This window comes from Heterodontus francisci, chromosome 27, assembly GCF_036365525.1.
Source record: "Heterodontus francisci isolate sHetFra1 chromosome 27, sHetFra1.hap1, whole genome shotgun sequence".
In the NCBI taxonomy this organism is placed as follows: Eukaryota; Metazoa; Chordata; class Chondrichthyes; order Heterodontiformes; family Heterodontidae; genus Heterodontus; species Heterodontus francisci.
In genome coordinates this window covers 47,548,282-47,571,979 of record NC_090397.1, presented here as the reverse complement: position 1 = coordinate 47,571,979, position 23,698 = coordinate 47,548,282, and the positions used below count along the sequence as shown (strand labels likewise).

General features: G+C 41.8%; 1 protein-coding gene across 4 annotated transcripts in view; it reads right to left on the bottom strand.

Moving 5' to 3' along the window:
• dennd6b (DENN/MADD domain containing 6B) overlaps window positions 1-22,000 on the bottom strand; it is a 131,080-nt gene extending 109,080 nt beyond the window's left edge. For 3 of the 4 annotated variants that reach the window (XM_068059294.1, XM_068059295.1, XM_068059297.1), the window contains exons 1-3: window positions 21,825-22,000; window positions 8,794-8,832; window positions 2,831-2,873 (exon numbers count right to left, since the gene is read on the bottom strand). In XM_068059294.1, coding sequence (XP_067915395.1) covers window positions 2,831-2,873; window positions 8,794-8,832; window positions 21,825-21,977 — 235 coding nt within the window. In that variant the 5' untranslated portion in view covers window positions 21,978-22,000. The remainder of the gene's footprint in view (window positions 1-2,830; window positions 2,874-8,793; window positions 8,833-21,824) is intronic. The other variant, XM_068059296.1, reaches the window with a different exon arrangement.
• Window positions 22,001-23,698: the final 1,698 nt, after the last annotated feature.

Sequence of the window (23,698 nt, the reverse complement as noted above, 5' to 3'; positions counted from 1 at the left end):
ATCATGTGTTGAGGCATATATATTAGCATGGATAGAGGACTGGCTAGCTGCTAGGAAACAGTCGGATAAATGGGTAATTTTCAGGATGGCAAACTGTAACTAGTCGAGTGCCACAGGGATTAGTATTGTGGCCCCAACTATTTACAATCTATATTAATGACTTGGATGAAGGAACTGACTGTATTGAGGCCAAATTTGCTAACAATACCAAGATAGGTAGGAAAGCTAGTTGAGTAGAATACAAAAAGTCTGCAAAGGGATATAGTTTAGTTTAGTTTTTAGTTTAGAGATACAGCACTGAAACAGGCCCTTCAGCCCACCGAGTCTGTGCCGACCATCAACCACCCATTTATACTAATCCTACACTAATCCCATATTCCTACCACATTCCCACCTGTCCCTATATTTTCCTACCACCTACCTATACTAGGGGCAATTTATAATGGCCAATTTACCTACCAACCTGCAAGTCTTTTGGCTTGTGGGAGGAAACCGGAGCACCCGGAGAAAACCCACGCAGACACAGGGAGAACTTGCAAACTCCACACAGGCAGTACCCAGAATCGAACCCGGGTCCCTGGAGCTGTGAGGCTGCGGTGCTAACCACTGCGCCACTGTGAGTGGCAAATGAGTGGGCAAAAATTTGGCAGCTGGAGTATAATGTGGGAAAATGTGAGGTTGTCCACTTTGGCAGGAAGAACAGAAAAGCAAAATATTATTTAAGTGGAGAAAGACTACAGAATGCTGCGGTACAGAAGGACCTGGGTGTCCTTGTACATAAATCACAAAAAGTCAGCATACAGGTACAGCAAGCAATTCAGAAAGGGGGATGGAGTATAAAAGTATGGAAGTCTTACCACAACTGTATCGGGCATTGGTGACACTGCACCTAGAGTACTGTGTACAGTTTTGGTCACCTTATTTAAGGAGGGACATACTTGCATTGGAAGCAGTTCAGAGAAGGTTCACCAGGCTGATTCCTGAGATGAGGGGTTTATCTTATGAGAAAAGGTTGAGCAGTTGGGCCTGTACTCATTGGAGTTTAGATGAATGACAGATGATCTTATTGAAACGTATAAGATTCTGAGGGGTCCAGACAGGGTAGATGCTGAGAGGATGCCAAGATACTGGGAGACTCTAGAACTAGGGGGCAGTTCAAATTAAGGGGTCTCCCATTTAAGACAGATGAGGAGGAATTTCTTCTCTGAGGGTTGTTAGTGTTTGGAATTCTCTTCCCCAGCAATCAATAGAGGCTGGGTCATTGAATATATTCAAGGCTGAGTTAGATAGATTTTTGATTAACAAGGGAGGCAGAGGTTATGGGGGGCTGGCAGGAAAGTGGAGTTAAAGCCACAATCAGATCCGCCATTATCTTATTGAATGGCAGAGCAGGTTCGAGGGGCTGAATGGTCTACTCCTGCTCCTATTTCTTATGTTCTGTATGTAAATTAGCTGCCCTATTTGCTTACATAACAACAGTGTGCACTTCAAAAGTAATTTATTGACAATGGAAGGCATTGGAACATCCCAGAACAAGTGAGGTGCTAAATAAGTTGAAGTAGTTTCTTCTTTCTTATGGAGATCAATGGATAGAATTTGTCAGGGACCTAATCATAACACAGCAGTTAAGGGTGGCCAATCTTTCAGAGTTCAAAAGCCAGGAAAAATAATGCACATGAACAAATGTCAGTACTTTTTAAATATACATTATAATAGTACACTAATAGTCTCATTGTAACAACAACTCATTTTGAAACCTAGTTCATCAGTCTTAATTATATCCTCTCCCTATCTCTCATTCACTCTTGCTCCCTCATTAACTTTCATCTGCCATTTCCTTATTTCTCTCATTCAGTTACTGACATCAACTGCTGTCTCATGTTCCCAAAGACTGGACATGCCTATTTTGATTAGACCAATAACAGTGGCACTGGGTTATCCCAGCATCACTAACCAGAAAAACAACTCTACAAGCAGCCTCTCATGTGAGGAGGCACTGCTAATATAGTAATCGGAACATGAGTTTCAATCAAACTAAGAGAAGCTAAAGCCAAAAATTATCTGTCTGTATTAACCAGTGTATGCCCTGCAGTGCCCACAGTAATAGAAGGCCTTCAGCATATTGACAAACACTGCATATTCCCTCTTCAGTGCCATCCAGGTGTGGACAAGACCATGGAAGAGAACCAGAATGATTCTGGGCCAGTAAATTGCAGTTTTTGCCAGAAATCAGGGTCCTTTCTTAGTTTTTAAGAATTTCAGCCTGTACACTCCAGGTGTTAAAGAGTAGACCTGAGAATAACGCACTTTACAATGTCATAGTCCACAGTAATCAGAGTATTAACAGAAGAAATATCCTGGAATTCCTGACCCAATATGATTATGGAAGCACCATCACCACAAGCAACATAACAGTTCAAGAAGGTGGCCCACCAGCACCTTCTGAATGCAACTAGAGATGAGCAATTAAATCAGCCTCGCCAACATCATCAATGTTCAAAGAACAAATTGGCAATTTTCTAGATTTAAATGGATGAGCAGTTGGTGTTGAATGCTGAAAACCTAGAAACAAAAAAAAAGTTTAGCCCATGAAGAGGCTATTCTTGCCTTTGCTGGTTTTAAGCCCTCCTTGTGCTGATTTATCTAGCCTCCTGATTTCTTCCCAAACTAATCCTTACTGCAAGGGTCTCTGAAAAGAGAATAGTAATAAACAGCAGAAAAAGACTAGAATTAAATACGTTGACGGATGGAATAGAATGATCTGCATGAGTACAGCTCACCACAAAAGTCAATAGGTAAAAAATATGCCTCATTTGAGCAGATTTCTTACCCGAGTAGGAATCTGGAAAGGACAGGTAGCAGATGCTGGTTTTCTGAAAATAAAGAAAAACAAAAGCAGAAAGGAAAAAACAAACCTGTAGTTACTGAGATTGACTGGGATGAGGCAAGTTTTAAACTTTGAGATCTTCAAAACCAATAAATGTCTTTGTTTTAACAGATTAGAAAGTCACCTTGATGTTTAAGCTAACTACGCACAACAGAATATTAGAATGACTTCCTAAATGTTGGAAGTGAATGAAATGTTAAGTGTATCCTGAAAAACATAAGAACTTCACTTTCAATTCCTTTACCGTTCCATATTCCCCCAACAAATGAATTCATAAACTAACTCCGTATTTAGTTAAGAGGGGCAGAAATTATTCAGAGATGTATCCATCTTTTTCAATAAGGCTACTTATATATTATTTTACTTTCCTATGGCTCTATAAGCCACTATCCAGCCGAAGCAACAAACGGGTGACTTCCTGCAAGGTCTCTGCCAATCTTTTTTTATTTATTTAAAAAGCTTGCAGTAGGAGACTCCACTTGCTTTTCCCAATGAGGAAATGCCTGTCCCTACTGGACTGAATCCCTGAGTAGACACTCACTTGCAGGAATTGCCTTGTATTCTACCACTTGATGCACAGCACTGTCTCCTACCTTTTGTGTCCCAATTTCATAATTTCTTTAGAAAAAATAGTTCTAAAATAATTGATGAATGAATCCTTTCAGGTGTGTATTTTTTTTTTAAGAACATAAGAAACAGAAGCAGGAGTAGACCATATGGCCCCTCAAGCCTGCTCCTCCATTCAATACGATTATGGCTGATCCTCGGCTTCAACTCCACTTTCCCACCTGCTCCCAATATACCTCAATTCCCTGAGAGACCAAAAATCTGTCTAACTCAGCTTTAAATAAATTCAACAATACAGCATCCACAACCCTCTGGGGTAGAGAATTCCAAAGATTCACAACCCTTTGAATGAAGAGATTTCTCCTCATCTCAGATTGGCCCCTTATCCTGAGGCTGTGTCCCCAAGTTAGGGGAAACAACCTCAGTATCTACCCTATCATGACCCTTCAGAATCTTGTATGTTTCAATTCTCTCATTCTTCTAAATTCCACAGAATATGGACTCAATTTACTCAGCCTCCCATCACAAGGCAACCCCCTCATCCCAGGAACTAATCTAGTGAACCTTTGATGTACCATTTTCAATGCAAGTGTATCCTTCCCTAAATATGGAGACCAAAACTGCACACAATACTCCTGTTATTGTCTCAGCAAAGCCCTGAACAACTGTAGAAAGACTTGCTTGCACTCTAGTCCCTTTGTAATATCAGTGAACATGCCATTTGCTTTCCTAATTGCTTGCTGTACCTGCATGCTAACTTCCTGTATTCTTTGTACGAATAACCCAAGTCCCTTTGAACATCAACATTTAGAAGTTTCACGTCTTTTAAAAAATATTCTGCTTTTCTATTCTTACCATCAAAGTGATTAACCTCACACTTCCCGTCATTATACTCTATCTGCCACCTTGTTGCCCACTCACTTAGCCTACATCTCTTTGCAGCCTCTTTCTGTCCTCCTCACAGCTCATTTTCTCATTCATTTATTTTGTGAATACGTTAAACATACAGAATCATTGAATCACAGAATGCTACAGGACAGGAGGAGGTTATTTGATCCATCATGCCTGCTCTTTGAAAGAGCTATTTATTTTTTGTATTCGCTCGTGGGATGTAGGCATCGGTCTTTAGGCCAGCATTTATTGCCCATCCCTAATTACCCTTGAAAAGGTAGTGATAGCTGCCTTCTTGAACTGCTACAGTCCATGAAGGGTAGGTATACCCACAATGCTGTTAGGAAGGGAGTTCCGATTAGTCCCGTTCCTCTTCTTTCCCTACAGCCCTGCAATTTTTTTCTCCTTCAAGCATTTATCCAATTCCCTTCTGAAAGTTATTATTGAATCTGCTTCCATCACCCTTTTAGGCAGTGCATTCCAGATCATTACAGCTGACTATGTAAAAAGAAAATTTCATCACACCTCTGGTTCTTTTGCTGATTATTTTAAATCTGTTCCTACTGACCCTTCTGTTAAAACCCTTCACTATTTACCCTATCAAAACTCTTCACTTACCCTTTTCTGGTTAACCCCATTTTTCTAGTCTCTCCATTTAACTGAGGTCCCTCATACCATGTACTATTCTAGTAAATCTCCTCTGTTCCCTCTCTAAGGCCTCAACAGCTTTCCTAGAGTGTTTTGCACAGAATTGGCACAGTACTCCAGCTGGGGCCTAACCAGAATGTTCTAATGATTTAGCAGAACTTCCTTGTTTTTGTACTCTATTCCCAATGCTTTTTAAAAAAAATAAAAACAGCCTTCTAAACTTGTCCTAGCATCTTTAGAGATTAGAGTACGTAGAAGCCAGATCTCTCTATTTCTGCACTCCCTTTCATTCATATTGAATATCTTTATTCATCCTACCAAAATGCATCACTTCACATTACTCTGTTCCAATATTGAGTGCTGAGAACATCAGAAGAATCACTGATCCCAATTGTGAGAAAGCTGCATTGACATCAATTAAAAGCAGTCACCAAAGTGTCTTCAGTAATTGAAAATGGGATACCCTCTAGCTCCTTTTATGATTGTTCAAGTGAAATTTGGCCCTTTTTCTCCCACACTCTTATGTTAATTCACTATATGTTAAGAAGGGATTTTGCCCCTTTCAATTCCAACCCTGCCATCTTCTCAATACAACATTTAACTGTTTATTGAATGAGTTCAGTGTCCTGGTTTCAACTACCCTTTCTGGAACAGTCAGGTCTGGAGTTGGCTGAGGCAGGAATGACAGCTTCACTATTAAATAGGTTATGGTAGGAGTAGAGGCAGGCAAAATTATGGTGGTGGAAGTAGGTTGTTTTTATGATGGAGAGAATATGGGGCCAGAATAAAGCTTGGGATCAAAATCAGACATTGAAACTGGAAGCAGCTTGCTGCAGAGAGGGAAATGAAATCATGGAAAAAAGTATGGAGTTTGTGGTGGGGCGAAAGTTGATGGTTTCTATCTTTCCAATATTTAAGTGGAGGAAATTGCTGCTCATCCAAGACTGAATGTTAACAAGCTGTCTGACAATGTACCACGTTGGAAATTACTAGAGATGATTAAGGGCTATGGAATTAGGGAGGATAGCAAACTGGATTAAAATTGGCTGGAAGAGAGAAGCCAGCAGGCATTAAGAGCAGTTTTTTTTTTTAAAAAAAGAGTGGTTGAAAGTGGATAGTGATCTCCCACAAAGTTCAGTTCTGAACCTACTTCTGTTCCCTATATATATCAATTTGGATAGTGGCCTAGAGGGAATTTGGATGAAATTTGCAGACGATACCAAATAGGAAGTATTGTTAATTCTTTAGAAGACCAAAGAAAGCTCGAAAGAGATAGTGATAAGATGGGGGTATTGTCTAAAAAGCAGAAGATGGAATTCAATGTTGGTTTGAGGTGATGCATTTTGGTAAAATAACACAGTCTGAATGGAAGTATCCTCAGTGCTGCAGACGCTCTCATTCGAACAACGAAGGTTAAGGGGAGATTTAATAGACGTATTCAAACTTATGAGGGTTTTAGATAGAGAAACTGCTTCCACTAGCAGGAGGGTCAGTGGAGGTGGAGGGAATATGAGGAAAAATGCTTACTCAATAATCTTCTTCAATTTTCACCCTTGCTTCCATCAACAACCTAGGATCGCACCAGGTGACTTTTCTATTTTGAGAACTGCCAACCTTGGAAGGAAACCCTCTTTATCGATTTTATTCTATCAAATACCTTTAATACCTCCTTCTTTACTGTGACATTGGCTGTCTCCTCTTCTCTGGTGAAGACTGATGCGAAGTACTCATTTAGGACCTCAAACATGCCTTCTTCAGTTCTCCTCTGCACTGTGTATTCTGCTTGATTCTCCACTATATTATGAACCTGACATTTATCACAAGCCTCCTTTTTGTTTCATTTCAATTCTAATTTCTTTGTGCTCTTGTACACATTTCGGTAATTCCTACCCTCCTTGCCCTTCACACAGTTTTTTTCTTCTCAGTCTATATTAGAATAATTGAAATCCCTCATTATCATTACTCCATTGTTTTTATATCTTTCTGAAATTTATTGCAGATTTGCTCCTCCATCTCCTTCCCACTATTTGGTAGTCTGTGCTATACACACTGCAGCATAACACCCCCTATGCTGCTCCTTAACCCTTATTAAATACATTCTGTCTTTGAATCCTCTAGCACATAAACCATACAGTCTTGGAAAGGGATCAATACTGCCCACTCCCTCCTTTTTTCTGCCCTATCCCCTCTGACTACATTGCAGCCAGGAATATTAAATTCCCATTCTCTCCCTTGTTTGAACTAGGTTTCTGTTTTTGTCACTATATCATAACACCATGAGAAAATTTGTGCCTGCAGTTTACCAAACTTATTTGGCATGCTCCATGCACTTATGGACCTGGGCTCCAAACTTGCCTCAGTATGCTTGGCATTTCTTTCCTGTCTGATCCCTTTTCTGGGCTACACTTTACTCTAAAAAGTTGAGATACAAGGTATATTCCCATCAAAGCAGAGGAGGCTAAAAGGGGATTTAAATAGAGATTTTAAAATTATGAAGGGTTTTGAAAGAGTCAATAAGCAAATGTGATTTCCACAGGTTAGAGAGACAGTGAGAAATTGAAGACAGAGGTTAGGAGAAATTTCTTTACATGTTTGTTGCAGCATGGAATGCTTTGCTATAGGAAGTAGTTGCAGAGATTACTGCAGCTTTTAAGGGAAGCTTTGAATAAATATTTGAAGCAAAGAAAGATACTGGTCTATCTGAAAACAGCAAGGCAATTGGATTAGTTTGGATCGGCATCAAGATCGGCGCAAGCTTGGAGGGCCGAATGGCCTATTCCTGTGCTGTACTGTTCTTTGTCTTTGATTACTCTAGCAAAGAGGTGACATGGACATGATGTGGCCTCCTTCAGTGTTGTAGACTTCTACATTTCTATAAACATTAAAAAGGGACATCAAGAGGAACTTTGACCCCAAAAGATTACAGGGTCGAGAAAATGTTTTAATAGCATACTTTCATGTCATAATATCCCAAGTGCTGCACAACCAATGAATTAGTGTAGAAATGTAATTGCTGCTATTTTGCAGGCAAAAAGGTCCCATAAACAGCACTGAAATGAATGATCAGTTTTTCTGTTCTGGTGGTGTTGGTTGAGAGTGAACAGGGAAACTTCCTAATCTTCTTCCAAAAAATACAATGGGACCTTTCTCATCCACTGGAACACGTAGAGGAGACCTTGGTTACAGTCTCATCCAAAAGACTGCACCAACATTTCAATACTTGCTCAATACTGCAATCAATTACCAGCCTTGATTAAGTGTTCAGATCCTGCAGCATCTTTGAACCCACAATATTATGGCTCAGAAGCAAAAGCTCTATCATTGAACCAAGCTGACACTAATTTATCGGGACAGTCCACTGAAGCAGCTTGTACAAATGAGCTCAAGAGACAACTGGACTTGTAGAGAAAAAGAGCAGTTCATTTTCAGTGAAGAAGGAGAACTGATAGAAGTGGATTAGCCATCTGTTATGCCCGATTTTCTTTCGCACTGACTTCAGGTTTCTACCCCAACAACAGTGAAAATTATCTCTGGTGTTTGAAGGATGTGTCAGAGAATGCTAAGTTGGGATGTTGCCTGAGAAAGGGACAACTGTATTTGGCGCAAATTATCTCTTCATTTTCCAAGAAACCTTATCTATGTTTTACAGCTTTCAGACTTCAAAAAAGCTTAGCTGCAGTTGTGTATTTTATGCAAATTCTATAAAGCAAACCTATCATGGTTGCAGTGTTACCTGGCAAACGACAAGGGACTTTAACGGTACTATAAAGTGAATAACAATTCCAGTTTTAATATCTTACCTCCTTTTCCGTAAGTCGCACATCATGGGGATACACAAGCTGAGGATCAAAAAACAAACAGCTCAAATGAAGAAATTTTTCATAAAAACAGGATATATTGTACATGTGTCCAAAATATTAGATATTTCTTTCCTCAAAAGACTTAGCCCTAAATCTTTACATTTATATCTGTACCATGTGCTTTCCATGTACTCATGGACAACTGGAAGATGCACCACATTATCCCATGTAACATACAATGCATTATCAGGTCTACTCAATATGGTTACAACCAGGTGACAGGGGTCTAGGGGTTCCCTCTCAGGTTTTGCCTGGTTTAACCGCAACTGGGTTTAATTTTAAAAACACGGTGTTTTAGCTCCCCCTTAGTGAATCCTTGTTCACTGCTCCAACTGCAAGGCAAAGAAGTCAAACAGGTTTCCTTAGATTTAAACAAGAAAGGCAGAGATAGCGAGAGACACCCTTCCAAGTTTTTCTCTGTGGAACAATTCAAAAAAAAACCCAGGTTGCCCAGGTTAGTCATGTGACTAGCTAGTTTGAACACTTCCGTTTGTGAACTCTGCCATCTTAGCAGTCCTGGAACGTGAGCTTCTTCACCTTCAAAGTCCATTGTGGGTTAAGTAGACCAGGGAATAGTCCTTTGTCTCCACAAGCACTGTTTGTTAGTATGCAAATGTCCTTCCAGCCAAGTAACCCAGAGGCCTTTGCTAGTAACCCAGAGGCCTTTGCTATTGCTCTGGGGAGATGGATTCAAATCCCACCATGGCAGATGAAGAATTTGAATTCAATTAATAAATCTGGAATTTTAAAAAAGTGTCTGGTGATTTTTTTTTTTTAACAAGTCATTTCTTCACTCCAGCAACAGTTTAACGTCAATGTTCATATGACAAAATCAATATGCCTCATTCTTGGCAGATGGGGGTCTGCATGACAATATGATGATTTGATAAATTGATTTTGTTTTTATTAAGAGTACTGTGGGATTGCTTATTAAGTTTCCTTGCTTGAGGGTAAGTGGTTCAAGAGGAGAAATGAGGATTAGGTGCTTAATGTTCCTGGCTACAAAGTAGTCAGGAAAGATAGGGAAGGAAATAAAGGAGTGGCAATATTGATCAAAGACATTGTTACAGCACTGTAAAGTCATGGTGTACTTGAGGGTTCAAAGGTAGAATCTATTCTGGATAGAATTAAAGCACAACAGATTATTATTATATGCTGCTGGGTGCACACTATAACCCAACAAATAGTGATAGGGAGATAGAGGAGCAAATTTGCAGGCAAACTTCAGAAAGATGCAAGAATTATACAGTAGTGCTACAGTGGGACTTTATACGAATATAGACTGGGAAAGTAACAGTGCAAAGATCAAAGGGGGAAGGAACTCCTGAAATGCAAAGTGAGAACTTTCTTGATCGGTTTGTTTTTAGCCCAATGAGGACAGAAGCAGTGCTGGATCTGGCTCTGGGGAATGATGTGGGTTAAATGGACCACATTTGAGTGTAGAAACGTTAAGGAAACAGCAATCACAATAACAGTAGGTTTAGACTAGTTACAGAAAAGAACATGGTACAATCAAAGTTGAAAATACTCATGTACATAATTCCACTCCCCTGCTTTTTCCCCCATATCCCTGCAAATGTTTACTTTTCAAGTATTGAATCAATTCCCATTTGAAAGTTACTACAAAAGCTGCTTTCATGACCTGTTCAGGCAATGCATTCTTGATTAGAACTTGTCTTATAAAAACATTGCTCCTCATCTCCCCTCTGGTACTTTTACAAATTACTTTGAATCTGAGTCCTCTGGTCACCAACTCTGCTGACAGTGGAAAGGTTTCTCCTTATGTACTCTACAAATTTTTGAACATCTCCACTAAATCTTCCCTTGACTTTCGCTGCTCCAACATACCCAAGTCCACGTCATTAATATATATCAAAAAGAGCAGTGGTCCCAATACCGAACCTTGGGGAACACCACTCTATATTTCACCACCCCCCCCCACGCCCCCAGTCTGAAAAGCAACCATTCACCACTGCTCTCTGCTTTCTGTCCCTTCGGCAATTTTGCACCTATGCTGTCACTGCCCCCCAAGTTCATGTACTTCAATTTTGCTAACGGGTCTATTTGTGGTACTTTTAACGTACGCCATTTCTAAGTCTAAGCACAACATTAAGCAGGTGCAGAAAAAGGGTGCATATGACAGATGTCAGGTTGATAGCATTTAAGCGAGAACCAGTTATAGAGTCATAGAGTTATACAGCACAGAAACAGGCCCTTCGGCCCATTGTGTCTGTGCTGGCCATCAAGCTCCTATCTATTCTAATCCCATTTTCCAGCACTTGGCCTGTAGCCTTGTATGCTATGGCGTCTCAAGTGCTCATCTAAATACTTCTTAAATGTTGGGAGGGTTCCTGCCTCTACCACCTCTTCAGGCAGTGTGTTCCAGATTCCAACCACCCACTGGATGAAAAATTCTTTCCTCAAATCCCTCTAAACCTCCTGCCCCTTACCTTAAATCTATGCCCCCTGGTTATTGACACCTTTGCTGAGGGAAAAAGTCTCTTCCTATTTAACCTACCAATGCCCCTCATAATTTTGTATACCTCAATCATGTCCCCCCTCAGCCTTCTCTGCTCTAAGGAAAACAACCCTAGCCTTTTCAGTCTCTCTTCATAGCTGAAATGCTCCAGCCCAGGCAACATCCTGGTGAATCTCCTCTGCACCCTCTCCAGTGCAATCACATCCTTCCTATAGAAGGGCCTGTTTCTGTGCTGTATAACTCTATGACTCTATAGTGTGGTGCCCAGAATTGTACACAGTACTCCAGCTGTGGCCTAACTAGCATTTTATACAACTCCATCATAACCTCTCTGCTCTTATATTCTATGCCTCGGCTAATAAAGGCAAGTATCCCATCTGCCTTCCTAACCACCTTATCTAACTGTGCTGCTGCCTTCAGTGATCTATGGACAAGTACACCAAGGTCCCTCTGTACTTCCTAGGGTCCTACCATCCATTGTATATTCCCTTGCCTTGTTAGTCCCCCCAAAATGCAGCACCTCACACTTCTCAGGATTAAATTCCATTTGCCACTGATCCACCCATCTTACCAGCCCATCTATATCGTCCTGTAATCTAAGGCTTTCCTCCTCACTATTTATGACGCCACCAATTTTCGTGTCATCTGCAAACTTACTGAGCACACCTCCTATATTCACGTCTAAATCATGAATGTACACTACAAACAGCAAGGGTCCCAGCACCATTCCCTGTGGTACATCACTGGTCACAGGCTTCCACTCGCAAAAACAACCCACGACCATCACCCTCTGCCTCCTGCCACTAAGCCAATTTTGGATCTGATTTGCCAAGTTGCCCTGGATCCCATGGGCTCTTACCTTCTTAACCAACCTCCCATGCGGGACTTTATCAAAAGCCTTACTGAAGTCCATGCAGACAACATCAACTGCTTTACCCTCATCTATACATCTAGTCACCGTCTCAAAAAATTCAATCAAGTTAGTTAGACATGATCTCCCCCTGACAAAGCCATGCTGACTATCCCAGCCGAACTACTCAAGCACAGAAAGTCCCATCTATTGCCATACCGTTATGACCTTCTCCTTCGCTGCTCTGTTCCACAGGAGATGTGCAATGCCAAAATCATCACACCATACCAAAACAAAGGCAACAGAGGAGACTGCAACAACTATAGGAGCATTTCACTCCTTAGCGTCATGAGGAAGGCCTTTGCTAGGATCATACTTAAAAGACTCCATTTACTTGCAGACCGAGTGTACCCGGAAGCGCAGTGCAGTTTCTGTGCCAGCAGATCAACTGTGGATATGATCTTCTCCATACGCCTGCTACAAGAGAAGTGTAGGGAACAGAGAATACCCCTTAACTTTACTTTTGTAGATCTCACTAAGGCATTTAGCACTGTCAGCAGTGCAGGGCTCTGCAAGATTTTGGAAAAAATTGGCTGTTCACCGAAGCGCCTCAGTCTCATCTGCTCCTTCCATGACAACATGCACTGCACTGTACAATTTGATAGTTCCACTTCCAACAGTTCTGGAGTGAAGAATGGAGTGAAACAAGGTTGTGACCTAGCCCCCACTCTGTTTGGCATCTTCTTCTGCATGCTACTGACCTTCGTCTTCCCTGCAGATATGGAAGGAATCTACTTGCACACTAGGTCAGATGGCAAGCGCTATAATCTATCAAGGTTGAAAGCAAAGACAAAAACACAACACATCCTGATCAGAGAACTCTGCTACGCTGATGATGCTGCACTAGACGTTCACATGGAAACTCAGCTATAAAGTATCATGGACTGTCTCTCCCGTGTCTGTAACTTGTTCTCCTTGACGAAAGGTGCCGAAAACAATAGTCATGGGACAAGGTGTTGCATTGCTGCCCCTGATCACACTAAATAACAGCCCACTGAGTGGTTAGCAAATTCTGCTACCTTGGCTCCACGGTGACTATCCCTTGATGCAGAGCTCGATGCGTGCATAGGGAAAGCAACCACCACCTTTGGCCGACTTGAGAAACGCACACGGAACAACACCAAGCTGACCCTTAGGACCAAGCTCATGGTTTATAAGGACTGCATTCTCAACATCTTGCTGTATGGCTGTGAAACATGGGCAACTTACAGTTACTAAGAAAAGAAGTTCAATAATTTCCATCTATGTTGTCTACGGCACATTATGGGTATATCCTGGCAGGACAAAATCACAAATGCGGCAGTCCTCTCAAAGGCAGAGCTCCCAAGTCTGTCGGCACTAATCAAATAGAGGCGCCTTTGGTGGATCAGACATGTCTGCAGGATGGAAGACGGTCACGTACCCAAGGACCTTCCGTATGGTGAGGTACCCTAGGCCAGACAACCAGTGGGACGCCCATAGCTCCACTTCAAGGATGCTTGCAACCATGACATGAAGGTCTTAAATGTCGACTATCGCATTTGGAAGTCACTAGCTGGCGAAAGAAGGAAATGGCGACACATCCTTTGGACTGGTGTGCACTACCACGATGATCAGTTGCTACAGCAGCAGGGCAGCAGGTGCCAATGTCAAAAGCAATGACTCACAACATCACTCGGCAGCTTCATGTGCAGCACTTGTGGCAGAACCTGCCTCTCAAGGATTGGCCTTCACAGCTATCAACAAAGGTGCACCAAGAGAAGACCCCACTTAAATAGATTGTTTGCTGCATGTCCATCATCTTTCGTAAGAGATTAGCGTGCAAAATTAAAGCACATGGGATTGGGGGTAAGGTACTGACCTGGATAGAGAACTGGTTGGCAGACAGGAAACAAAGAGTAGGAATAAACAGGTATTTTTCCGAGTGGCAAGCAGTGACTAGTGGGGTACCGCAGGGATCAGTGCTAGGACCCCAGCTATTCACAATGTATATTAATGATATAGATGAGGGAATTAAGTGTAATATATCCAAGTTTGCAGACGACACAAAGCTGGGTGGGCGTGTGAGCTGTGAGGAGGATGCAGAGAAGCTCCAGTGTGATTTGGACAGGTTGAGTGAGTGGCCAAATACATGGAAGATGCAGTATAATGTGGATAAATGTGAAGTTATCCACTTTGGTGGCAAAAACAGAAAGGTAGATTATTATCTGAATGGCGATAGATTAGGAATGGGAGAGGTGCAGCAATACCTGGGTGCCCTTGTGCACCAGTCGCTGAAAGTAAGCATGCAGGTGCAGCAGGCAGTTAGGAAGGCAAATGGTATGTTGGCCTTCATAGTGAGAGGATTCAAGTACAGGAGCAAGGATGTCTTGCTGCAATTATACAAGGCCTTGGTGAGACCACATGTGGAGTAGTGTGTGCAGTTTTGATCTCCTTATCTAAGGAAGGATGTTGTTGCTATGGAGGCAGAGCAGCAAAGGTTCACCAGACTGATTCCTGAGATGGCAGGAGAGGAGAGAGATTGGGTCGATTAGGCTTGTATTCACTAGAGTTTAGAAGAATGAGAGGGGATCTCATAGAAACCTACAAAATTCTAACAGGTCTTGACAGGGTAGATGCAGGATGGATGTCCTGACGGCAGGGGAGTCCAGGACCAGGTGTCACAATCTAAGAATAAGGGGTAAGTCATTTAGGACTGAGATGAGGAGGGATTTCTTCACCCAGAGAGTGGTGAACCTGTGGAATTCTCTACCACAGTTGAGGCTAAATCATTAAATATATTCAAGAAAAAGAGTTATAGTTCTTAGGGCTAAAGGGATCAAGGGATATGGGGAGAAAGCGGGAACAGGGTACTGAGTTTGGATGATCAGCCATGATCGTATTGAATGGCAGTGCAGACTCGAAGGGCTGAATGCCCTTATGTTTCTATGTAAATGGAAGGATACTAACCTGACCAAGGAAGTGGATGCTGCCAAAGTCATAGTGAAACAGTAGGTAGTTGAGACACTGGATGGGCTAAAAATTGATACAGAGGAGGTGTTAGAAAGGCTGGCTGTACTTAAAAGTTGACAAGTCACCAGGACTGGATCAGATGCATCCAAGGATACTGAGGAACGTATGGGTAGAAACTGTGGAGGCACTGGCCATAATCTTCCAATTCTCCTTAGATACAGAGGTAATACCAGAGGACTAGAGAATTGCAAATGTTACACCCTTGTTCAAAAAAGAATGCAAGGATAAATCCAGCAACTACAGTCCAGTCAGTTAAACATCAGTGGTGGGAAAGCTTTTAGAAACGATAATCTGGGACAAAATTAACAGTTATTCGGACAAATATGGACTAATTAAGGAAAGCCAGCATGGATTTGGTAAGGGCAATTTGTGTTTAACTAATTTGATTCAGTTTTTTGATGAGATAACAAAGAGGGTTAATGAGGGCAGTGCAGCGGATGTGGTGTACATCGACTTCCAAAAGACATTTGCTGACAAGCCTGTTATGTGGCATTTGATCAAAGTTGAAGCCCATGGAATCAAAGGGAGAGTGGCAGCATGCATACAAAGTTGGCTGAGTGCCAGGAAACAGAGTAGTGGTGAATGTTTTTCTTTTGGATTGGAGGAAGGTATATAGTGAGGTCCCTCAGAGGTCAGTATTAAGACCCATGCTTTTCTTGATCTTTATTAATGACCTAGACTTGAGTGTGCAATTTCAAAATTTGCAGATGACACAAAACTTGGAAGTATTGTGAACTATGAGAAGGATGGTGATAAACTTCAAGAGGACATAGGTGGACGCACAGCAAATGAAATTTAATGCAGAGAAGTGTGAAGTGATACATTTTGGTGGGAAGAAGAAAAGGCAATAGAAAATAAAGGATACAATTCTAAAGGAAGTGCAGGAGCAGAGGAACCTTGTGGGTATATAAGCACAAATCGTTGAAGGTGGCAAGGCAGGTTGAGAAAGTGGTTAATAAGGCATATAGGATCCTGGGCTTTATAAATGGAGGCACAGAGTAAAAAAAGCAACCAAATTATGGTGAACCTTTATAAAACACTGGTTCAGCCTTAATTTGGGCGGCACAGTGGCGCAGTGGTTAGCACCGCAGCCTCACAGCTCCAGTGACCCGGGTTCAATTCTGGGTACTGCCTGTGTGGAGTTTGCAAGTTCTCCCTGTGTTTGCGTGGGTTTCCTCCGGGTGCTCCGGTTTCCTCCCACATGCCAAAGACTTGCAGGTTGATAGGTAAATTGGCCATTAGCAATTGCCCCTAGTGTAGGTAGGTGGTAGGGAAATATAGGGACAGGTGGGGATGTGGTAGGAATATGGGATTAGTGTAGCATTAGTAAAAAAAATGGGTGGTTGATGGTCGGCACAGTCTCGGTGGGCCGAAGGGCCTGTTTCAGTGCTGTATCTCTAAACTAAACTAAAACTAAACTAATTGGGGTATTGTGTCCAATTCTGGGCACCACACTTTAGGAAGGATGTGAAGGCATTGGAGAGGGTGCAGAAAAGATTTATGAGAATGGTCTGGGGATGAGAGACTTCAATTACATGGATAGATTGGTGAAGCTGGGGTCGATCTCCTTGGAGAAGGATGAGAGGAGATTTGGTAGAGGTGTTCAAAATCATGAGGGGTCTGGACAGAGTAGATAGGGAGAAACTGTTCCTATTGGTGGAAGTGTCGAGAACCAGAGAACACCAATTTAAGGTGATTGGCAAAAGAACCAGAGTCGATATGAGGAAAAACATTTTTATATAGCAAGTGGTTAAGATCTGAAATGAACTGCCTAAGAGTGTGGTGAAGGCAGAATCAATCATGCCTTTCAAAAGGGAATTGGATAAGCACCTGAAGAGAAGAAATTTGCAGGGCTATGGGGAAATGACAGGGGAGTGGGACTAGCTGTGTCACTCTTGCAGAGAGCCGGCACAAACACGATGGACCGAATGGTCTCCTTCTGTACTGGAACCATTTTATGATTCTATGAACCACACTACCCTCATTATCCGTTCTGTTACTTCGAAAATGGTGGAATCGAACAACCCAACTCCATTCCCAGCTGCTATAATATTTACAATAGTGTTTTAGGCCCTGGACGAGGCTCTCACTAAAAGTCACTCCATCAATTACATCTCAACATGACCAGTTCAGCACCGTTTGCGGATTGTGGCCTCTGCCTGCCTTTTTACCCCTCCCAATCATGGTCTGAAGTCCACCCCCACCACTCTACCCCACCCACCACTACCATGCCCCCACCCACTAGCCCCAAACAATGATGTTTGGAGATGTGGCCGTGATGGAAAGGTGGTTCTATAAATCATGCTGAGGAAAAATTTTATAAATCACTTAACACCTACATTTCATCCTTACCTTCAGAACCTGTGCTAAAGGCAAACACATTCCTGCACTGCCACCCAACATACCCACATGCTGTGTCTCTAGGCCAACACACAATGTAATTAATAGATTCTTCAGCTAATGGTATGTGAAACTTCTTTTAACTTCTTTAAGATTATAAATGCCAATTACAACACCACCAACTTAACAGGTACTGGACTAAAGGTTGTGCAGGCCATTGACACTTTTATATTGGGCCATAATTTGCTGTGACAGGGCATCTAGTTAGATTTACATTACAAGTTTAGGTTTTAAAAATGTTTGTGTAGCATGTTACTGAAAGTGCGAGTTGTTAACATCACAGCGAGGGAACTGAGCAAATGGAACCTGGATGAACTGGGCAAGCAACTGTCCAGCTCCTTAATTTCACAATCTTGCAGTCTGGTTGATTAACAGTGCAAGGACCAAGAAAGAAATGTAAGTTACAGTGGGTGAATTCAATTTCAAATCAGGTGCAGAAAGAGAAATAAGAGAAGTAAAGACAGATTGGATTAAGGGAGAGAAAAAAAAAGAGAAAAAATTACATTTTACACTTTTAAAATCTCCTACAATTAAAACCTGAAGTAATGAGACTCCACATATGTAATAGTTAATTTTCAGTGCCAAAGAGGTGGTTGAATGGCAGCAAATAATGCTCACCCATGTTGTTAAAAGGGTACTTAAGACTGAAATAGACAAAACTCAACTTTCTGTGGCAAGTTTAGTTTGTATCTATCTCATAAGTGGAGCAACTTGATACTGCTCAATGCATGTCACTGGTGAGGCAGACAGGATGATGCCAAAGATAACAACAGAGCAGTGTATCTTAGGCAATAAATTTTGGATTTCCATGTTTAACCTCAAATCTGCCTTCCCGCGAAATTGCTGTAGAATTTGCGCTTATATAATGACGAGTGCCATCGGCTGGGCCATTATTTTTACAGCTAATTAAGGGCCAATGGATTTTGCATAGACAGAGCCTGAAGTAAGTTTGCAATGCATTTGGATTCCACTTCCCACTCAGCATTTGTATAGAATAATTTATCCACATGAATATTAGCTATATAATTAATGTATTTGAGATTATACACAAATAAAAACACTGATATGACTTTGTATTTGCATGTTAGTTTGTGTGCTTGGGTGAAAGTTGATGAGTGATAGTTGCTTTCTTACTGAGGCAGAGAGCTGGCATATATTAGCCTGGATTTCACGGTCAGCAACGAAGTGTTTGCACTCACCACTGACCCTGAAGAAAGCAATCTCTGTGGCATGGATTTCCCCTTTCCTACCATCATTTTGAAGCTGCCACCAAGCCAAGGGATCTCCGCGTGTCCAGCAACAGTGATGTCATCAACCACAGTAAGTATTCTCCCAGACAACATGCACTGAATTTTTCATTTTTAATTAAAAATTTTACAGGGAGTGAAATAAGCTAACAGGACATCCACATAGGATTAAGGTAGATGCTAAAATATCATAAACATTATTTAAAAATTATTTGAAAAATGTGTTATCGTAATGGAGAAATTTGACTTTCCACAAATATAAAATTAGTTTTTCATGGCCAATGAGGCTGTTCAACAGTAATTATGAACTTAGTACGCTGTTAAAAAAACAGTTACACTTCATTCAACAGAACTGTAACTTTTTCAAGGGTTGCTACATAGAGAGTAATAACATAAAGGTGGAAGTTCTTGTCAGTTCAATGATTTCTAATTGATTGAAGACAGGGGGGGTCCCAGCACACCCGATGGAGAAGCACAGAATCAATGACAGCAACTTCTGGATTTCCATGTCTAACTGTGCATGTGCAGACTCCAGAGGACACACAAGTGCCAGGCAATAACCATCTCCAACATGACAGTGTCTAATCACCTACCCTTGATGTCCAAGGGCATTACCATCACCAAATCCCCCACCATTGACCAGAAACTTAACTGGACCAGCCACATAACTACTGTGGCTACAAAAATAGATAAGAGGCAGAGTGTTCTGCAGTGAGTGACTCACCTCCTTATGCCCCAAAATCTTTCCATCACTTAAAAGGTATAGGCCAGGAGTGTGATGGAATATTCTCCACTTGCCTGGATAAGTGCAGCTCCAACAACACTCAAGAAGCTCCATACCATCCAGGACAAAGCAGTGCGCTTGATTGGCACCCCATCCACAATCTGGCATTCACTCCCTCCACCAATGGCACACCATTTCTGCAGTGTCTATCATCTACAAGATGAACTGCAGCAACTTGCCAAAGCTTCTTCAAAAGCACTTCCTAAACCCATGACCTCTATAACCTAGAGGACAAAGGCAGCAAGTGCATTGGAACACAACCACCTTCAAGTTCCCCAAGTCACACAACATCTTGACTTGGAAATATATTGCCATTCCTTCATTGTCACTGGGTCAAAATCCTGGAACTCCCTCCCAAATGGAACTGTGGGAATACCTTCACCATACAGTCTGCAGTGGTTCAAGAAAGCAGCTCACCACCAGCTTTTCGAGGGCAATTGTGGATCTGCAATAAATGCTGGCCTTGCCAGCAACACCCACATCCCATGAATGAATTTAAAAAATTGAATTTTTATGAGTCTTCCCCGAGATACTTCAAAGGATCTGAAAATGCATACCCATCCATTAATCTTAACAAAACTTCACTATCACAAATCCAAGCTGCCAAACCTTGATTTACTTTTTCATTTCTAAATGTTAACTAATTTTATTTTTAATTAGAAGAGTTTGTCTATAACTGATGTTTGACTGGTCTACAGTGCCTTAATTTATCCTTTAAACCATTCTTGAACTGGAAGCCAGCAAAGAAGAGTAGCAAAACAAGGTCAGGTTTTAAATAAAAATGACAGATGGGTGCTAAGTGGGATGGGGAGCCAACAATGAACATTCGAAAGTGGGGGCATGGAGGTGGGGTGGGAAAATCAGGAAAAGTATAAAAACTTTTTTTAAAAATGAAGATCAGTTAAGTGCAGACATTGCAAATGAAGAAATAAATGGTGGTCGAAATTGGGTGATTTGAATCACAAGTCATACCAGCGGTGGGATGTCTGTAACTAGACCGTACCAAACAGATTGGTTTTTCCCAATTGTATAAAGCGTTGACAAACTTTTTTTTCCTTTTTATTGGAGTTTGTAACAAGAACAACTTGAATTTTATTTAGCACCTTTAACACAGAAAAACATCCTAAGGTCCGTCATAGAAATTAAATCAAACAAAAATCAACACCAAACCAAAAAAGCAGAAATTAAGAGGGGTGATTAAGAGCTTGCTCAAATAGGTGGGTTTTAAGGAGGGTCTTAAAGGAAGAAATAAATGAAAGCAAAGATGTGCAAGGATAAAACTCCAGAGCCTAGGGCCTAGAAGGCCACAGGCACAGCAGCCAATGGTGGGACGAAAAGATTTTGTGATGCACAAGAGGCCAAAGTTGGAAGAACACAGAATTCTCAAAGGGTTTGTATGGCTGGAAATGGCTGCAGTGTTTGGCCGGTGCAAGGCCCTGCAAGAATTTGAACACGAAAGATGAGAATTTTAAACTTGAGACTTTGGGGGAACAGGAGTGGATGTCAGTCAGCAAGTGATACCCATCACTTGATGAGAGATACAATGCAGGTAGCAGAGTTCTGGTTACTTCAAAGTTTTGAGAGATAGGGAAATAATCAAGTCTGGAGATGACAAAGGCAAGGTTAAGGATTTCAGCAGGAAATGTTATTGGGGTGACCTTAGCCAGTCTATGATGGAGAAAATATGGGGGGTCATTTCAGGGTCAAATAGGTCTTTCAAATTGCCAACAGTATGACTGAACCCCAGGGTGTCTGGGAGGGGGATGAAACAGTGGTGAGAGTACAGGGTTCATGGCGGGGCCGAAGACAACAGCTTTAGTCTTCCGAATTTTGAACTGGACGAATTGACGTTACAAATATTAAACCCTTGTGGCTCAATCAGGCTTGGATGCTGAGTAAGCAGTGGAGGGCTCGACAGAAGTCACGATGAGATGAACTGGGTGACATCAGCATACATATGGAACCTGACCCGCTGTCTTCAGATCACGTCACCAAGAGGGCAGCAAGTAGCGGAGGAAGGGGCCAAACATGAGCAGCACCAGTGTATACATCATATTGTATATTATATAAATGTATGTTATACATTATTTCACCCAACATTTCACCGCCTGTTACCGGCCCTCCCAGCCCGAGCCAGCCCCGGGCGCGGCCTACCCTCACCTCGATTGCTTGTCCCAGCTCCAAGTCGAATGTAACTACACAAATGCACTCAAGCCAGGCGGAGAAGCGGTCCCAGGGAATTGCAGGGCCAAGGCCCAAGACAGAGCAGTTCTTCACCGTCCAAGTCCGGCCCCCTGTTTCCAACAGCTCCATGACAACGGCAGCGCATTCCAATTCTCACGCAGGCGCAGAACAGCTCAGGGAATGTACCGGTTGACGCATGCGTACATGCTGTCAGACTGGCCAGCCGCGCGCGTTGAGGAAGATCATTGGGGCGCGCTGTGTGATGAAAGTCGTTAAACAAGAAGGTGCCATGCCATTAAGACTGAGATGAAGAGACATTTCTCTTTCTGGCGAACTGTGAATGCTCAATTGATGACTAAAGCCTGAGATCGATTGGGGAATCAAAGGATAAGGGGATAGAGCAAGAAACTGGAGTTGATGTAGAAGTTCAGCATGAGCAGGCCTCGAAACATGCTTAAAAATGGCATGAAAAACACTCGATCAAAAACAATCCTGGATCTGAAGTGTTTAATACAAGGCTATTGCTTAACGGTGACCGACTAAGCTATACTCTTAGTCATAGAGTCATTACGATTGGTATCACCCTCACTGTGTGCCTCATCTCCAAGTTTGGTATCATCAGCAAATTTTGAAATTTTACTCTGTATTCAAATATCTAAGTCATTCATATATATATATATTTAATAAAAGCAGTGATCCTAGCACTGAACGTTAGGGAACACCGCTGTCTACCATCCTCCAGTCTGAAAAACAACCATTTACCATAACTCGCTGTTTTCTGTCCTAAAGCCAATTTTTTAAAGAAGCTGATACCAACTCTCCTATTCCATGAGCCTCAGTTTTGGTAACCAGCCTTTTATGTGATATTTTATAAAACGCTTTCTTAAAATCCATATAGACAACATCCATTGCTTTCTCTTCATCAACCTTCCCTGTTACTTCATCAAAAAATTCAATTAGATTAGTTAAGCATGATCTGCCTTTACAAATCTGTGCTGGCTATCCTTCATTAATTCAAACCTCTCCAAATAACTGTTGACTTTTTCCCTTATTTTTGTTTTTAAAGCCTTACCCACCACTGATGTTAAACTAATCTGCCTGTCATTACTAGGAATGTCCATACACCCTATCTTGAACAAGGATGTCATATTTGCCACTTTCCAATCCCTCTGCACCTCCCCTGTATCTAGGGAAGAATGGAAGATTATGGCAAGCCCTTCCGCTATCTCCACTCCCACTTCCTTTAGCAACCTGGGGTGCAAACATCCCACAGATATCAGATAAGCAAGGAGGTAATGGGAGGAAAGATCTTATAACAGTCTCTATCACAAGGGACAAAGTGTTTGACAAACTAATGGGACTAAAGGCAGACAAGTCACCAGGACCTGACGGCCTACATCTAAGGGTTTTAAAGGAAGTGGCTGCAGAGATAGTGGAGGCATTGGTTGAAATATCCCAGAACTCACTGGATTCCGGGAGGGTCCCAGCAGATTGGAAAACCGCTAATGTGACGCCCCCGTTCAAGAAGGGAGGGAGACAAAAAACAGGAAACTATAGGCCAGTCAGCCTAACATCGGTCGTTGGGAAAATGCTAGAGTCAATTATTAAGGAAGAAATAGCAGGACATTTAGAAAAGCTGAACGCAAACAAACAGAGTCAACATGGTTTTGTGAAAGGGAAATCATGTTTGACAAATTTGCTAGAGTTCTTTGGGGATATAACAAGCAGAATTGATAAAGGGGAACCAGTAGATCTAGTGTATTTAGATTTCCAGAAGGCATTCGATAAGGTGCCACATAAAAGATTATTGCACAAGATAGGAGCTCATGGTATTGGGGGTGATGTATGAG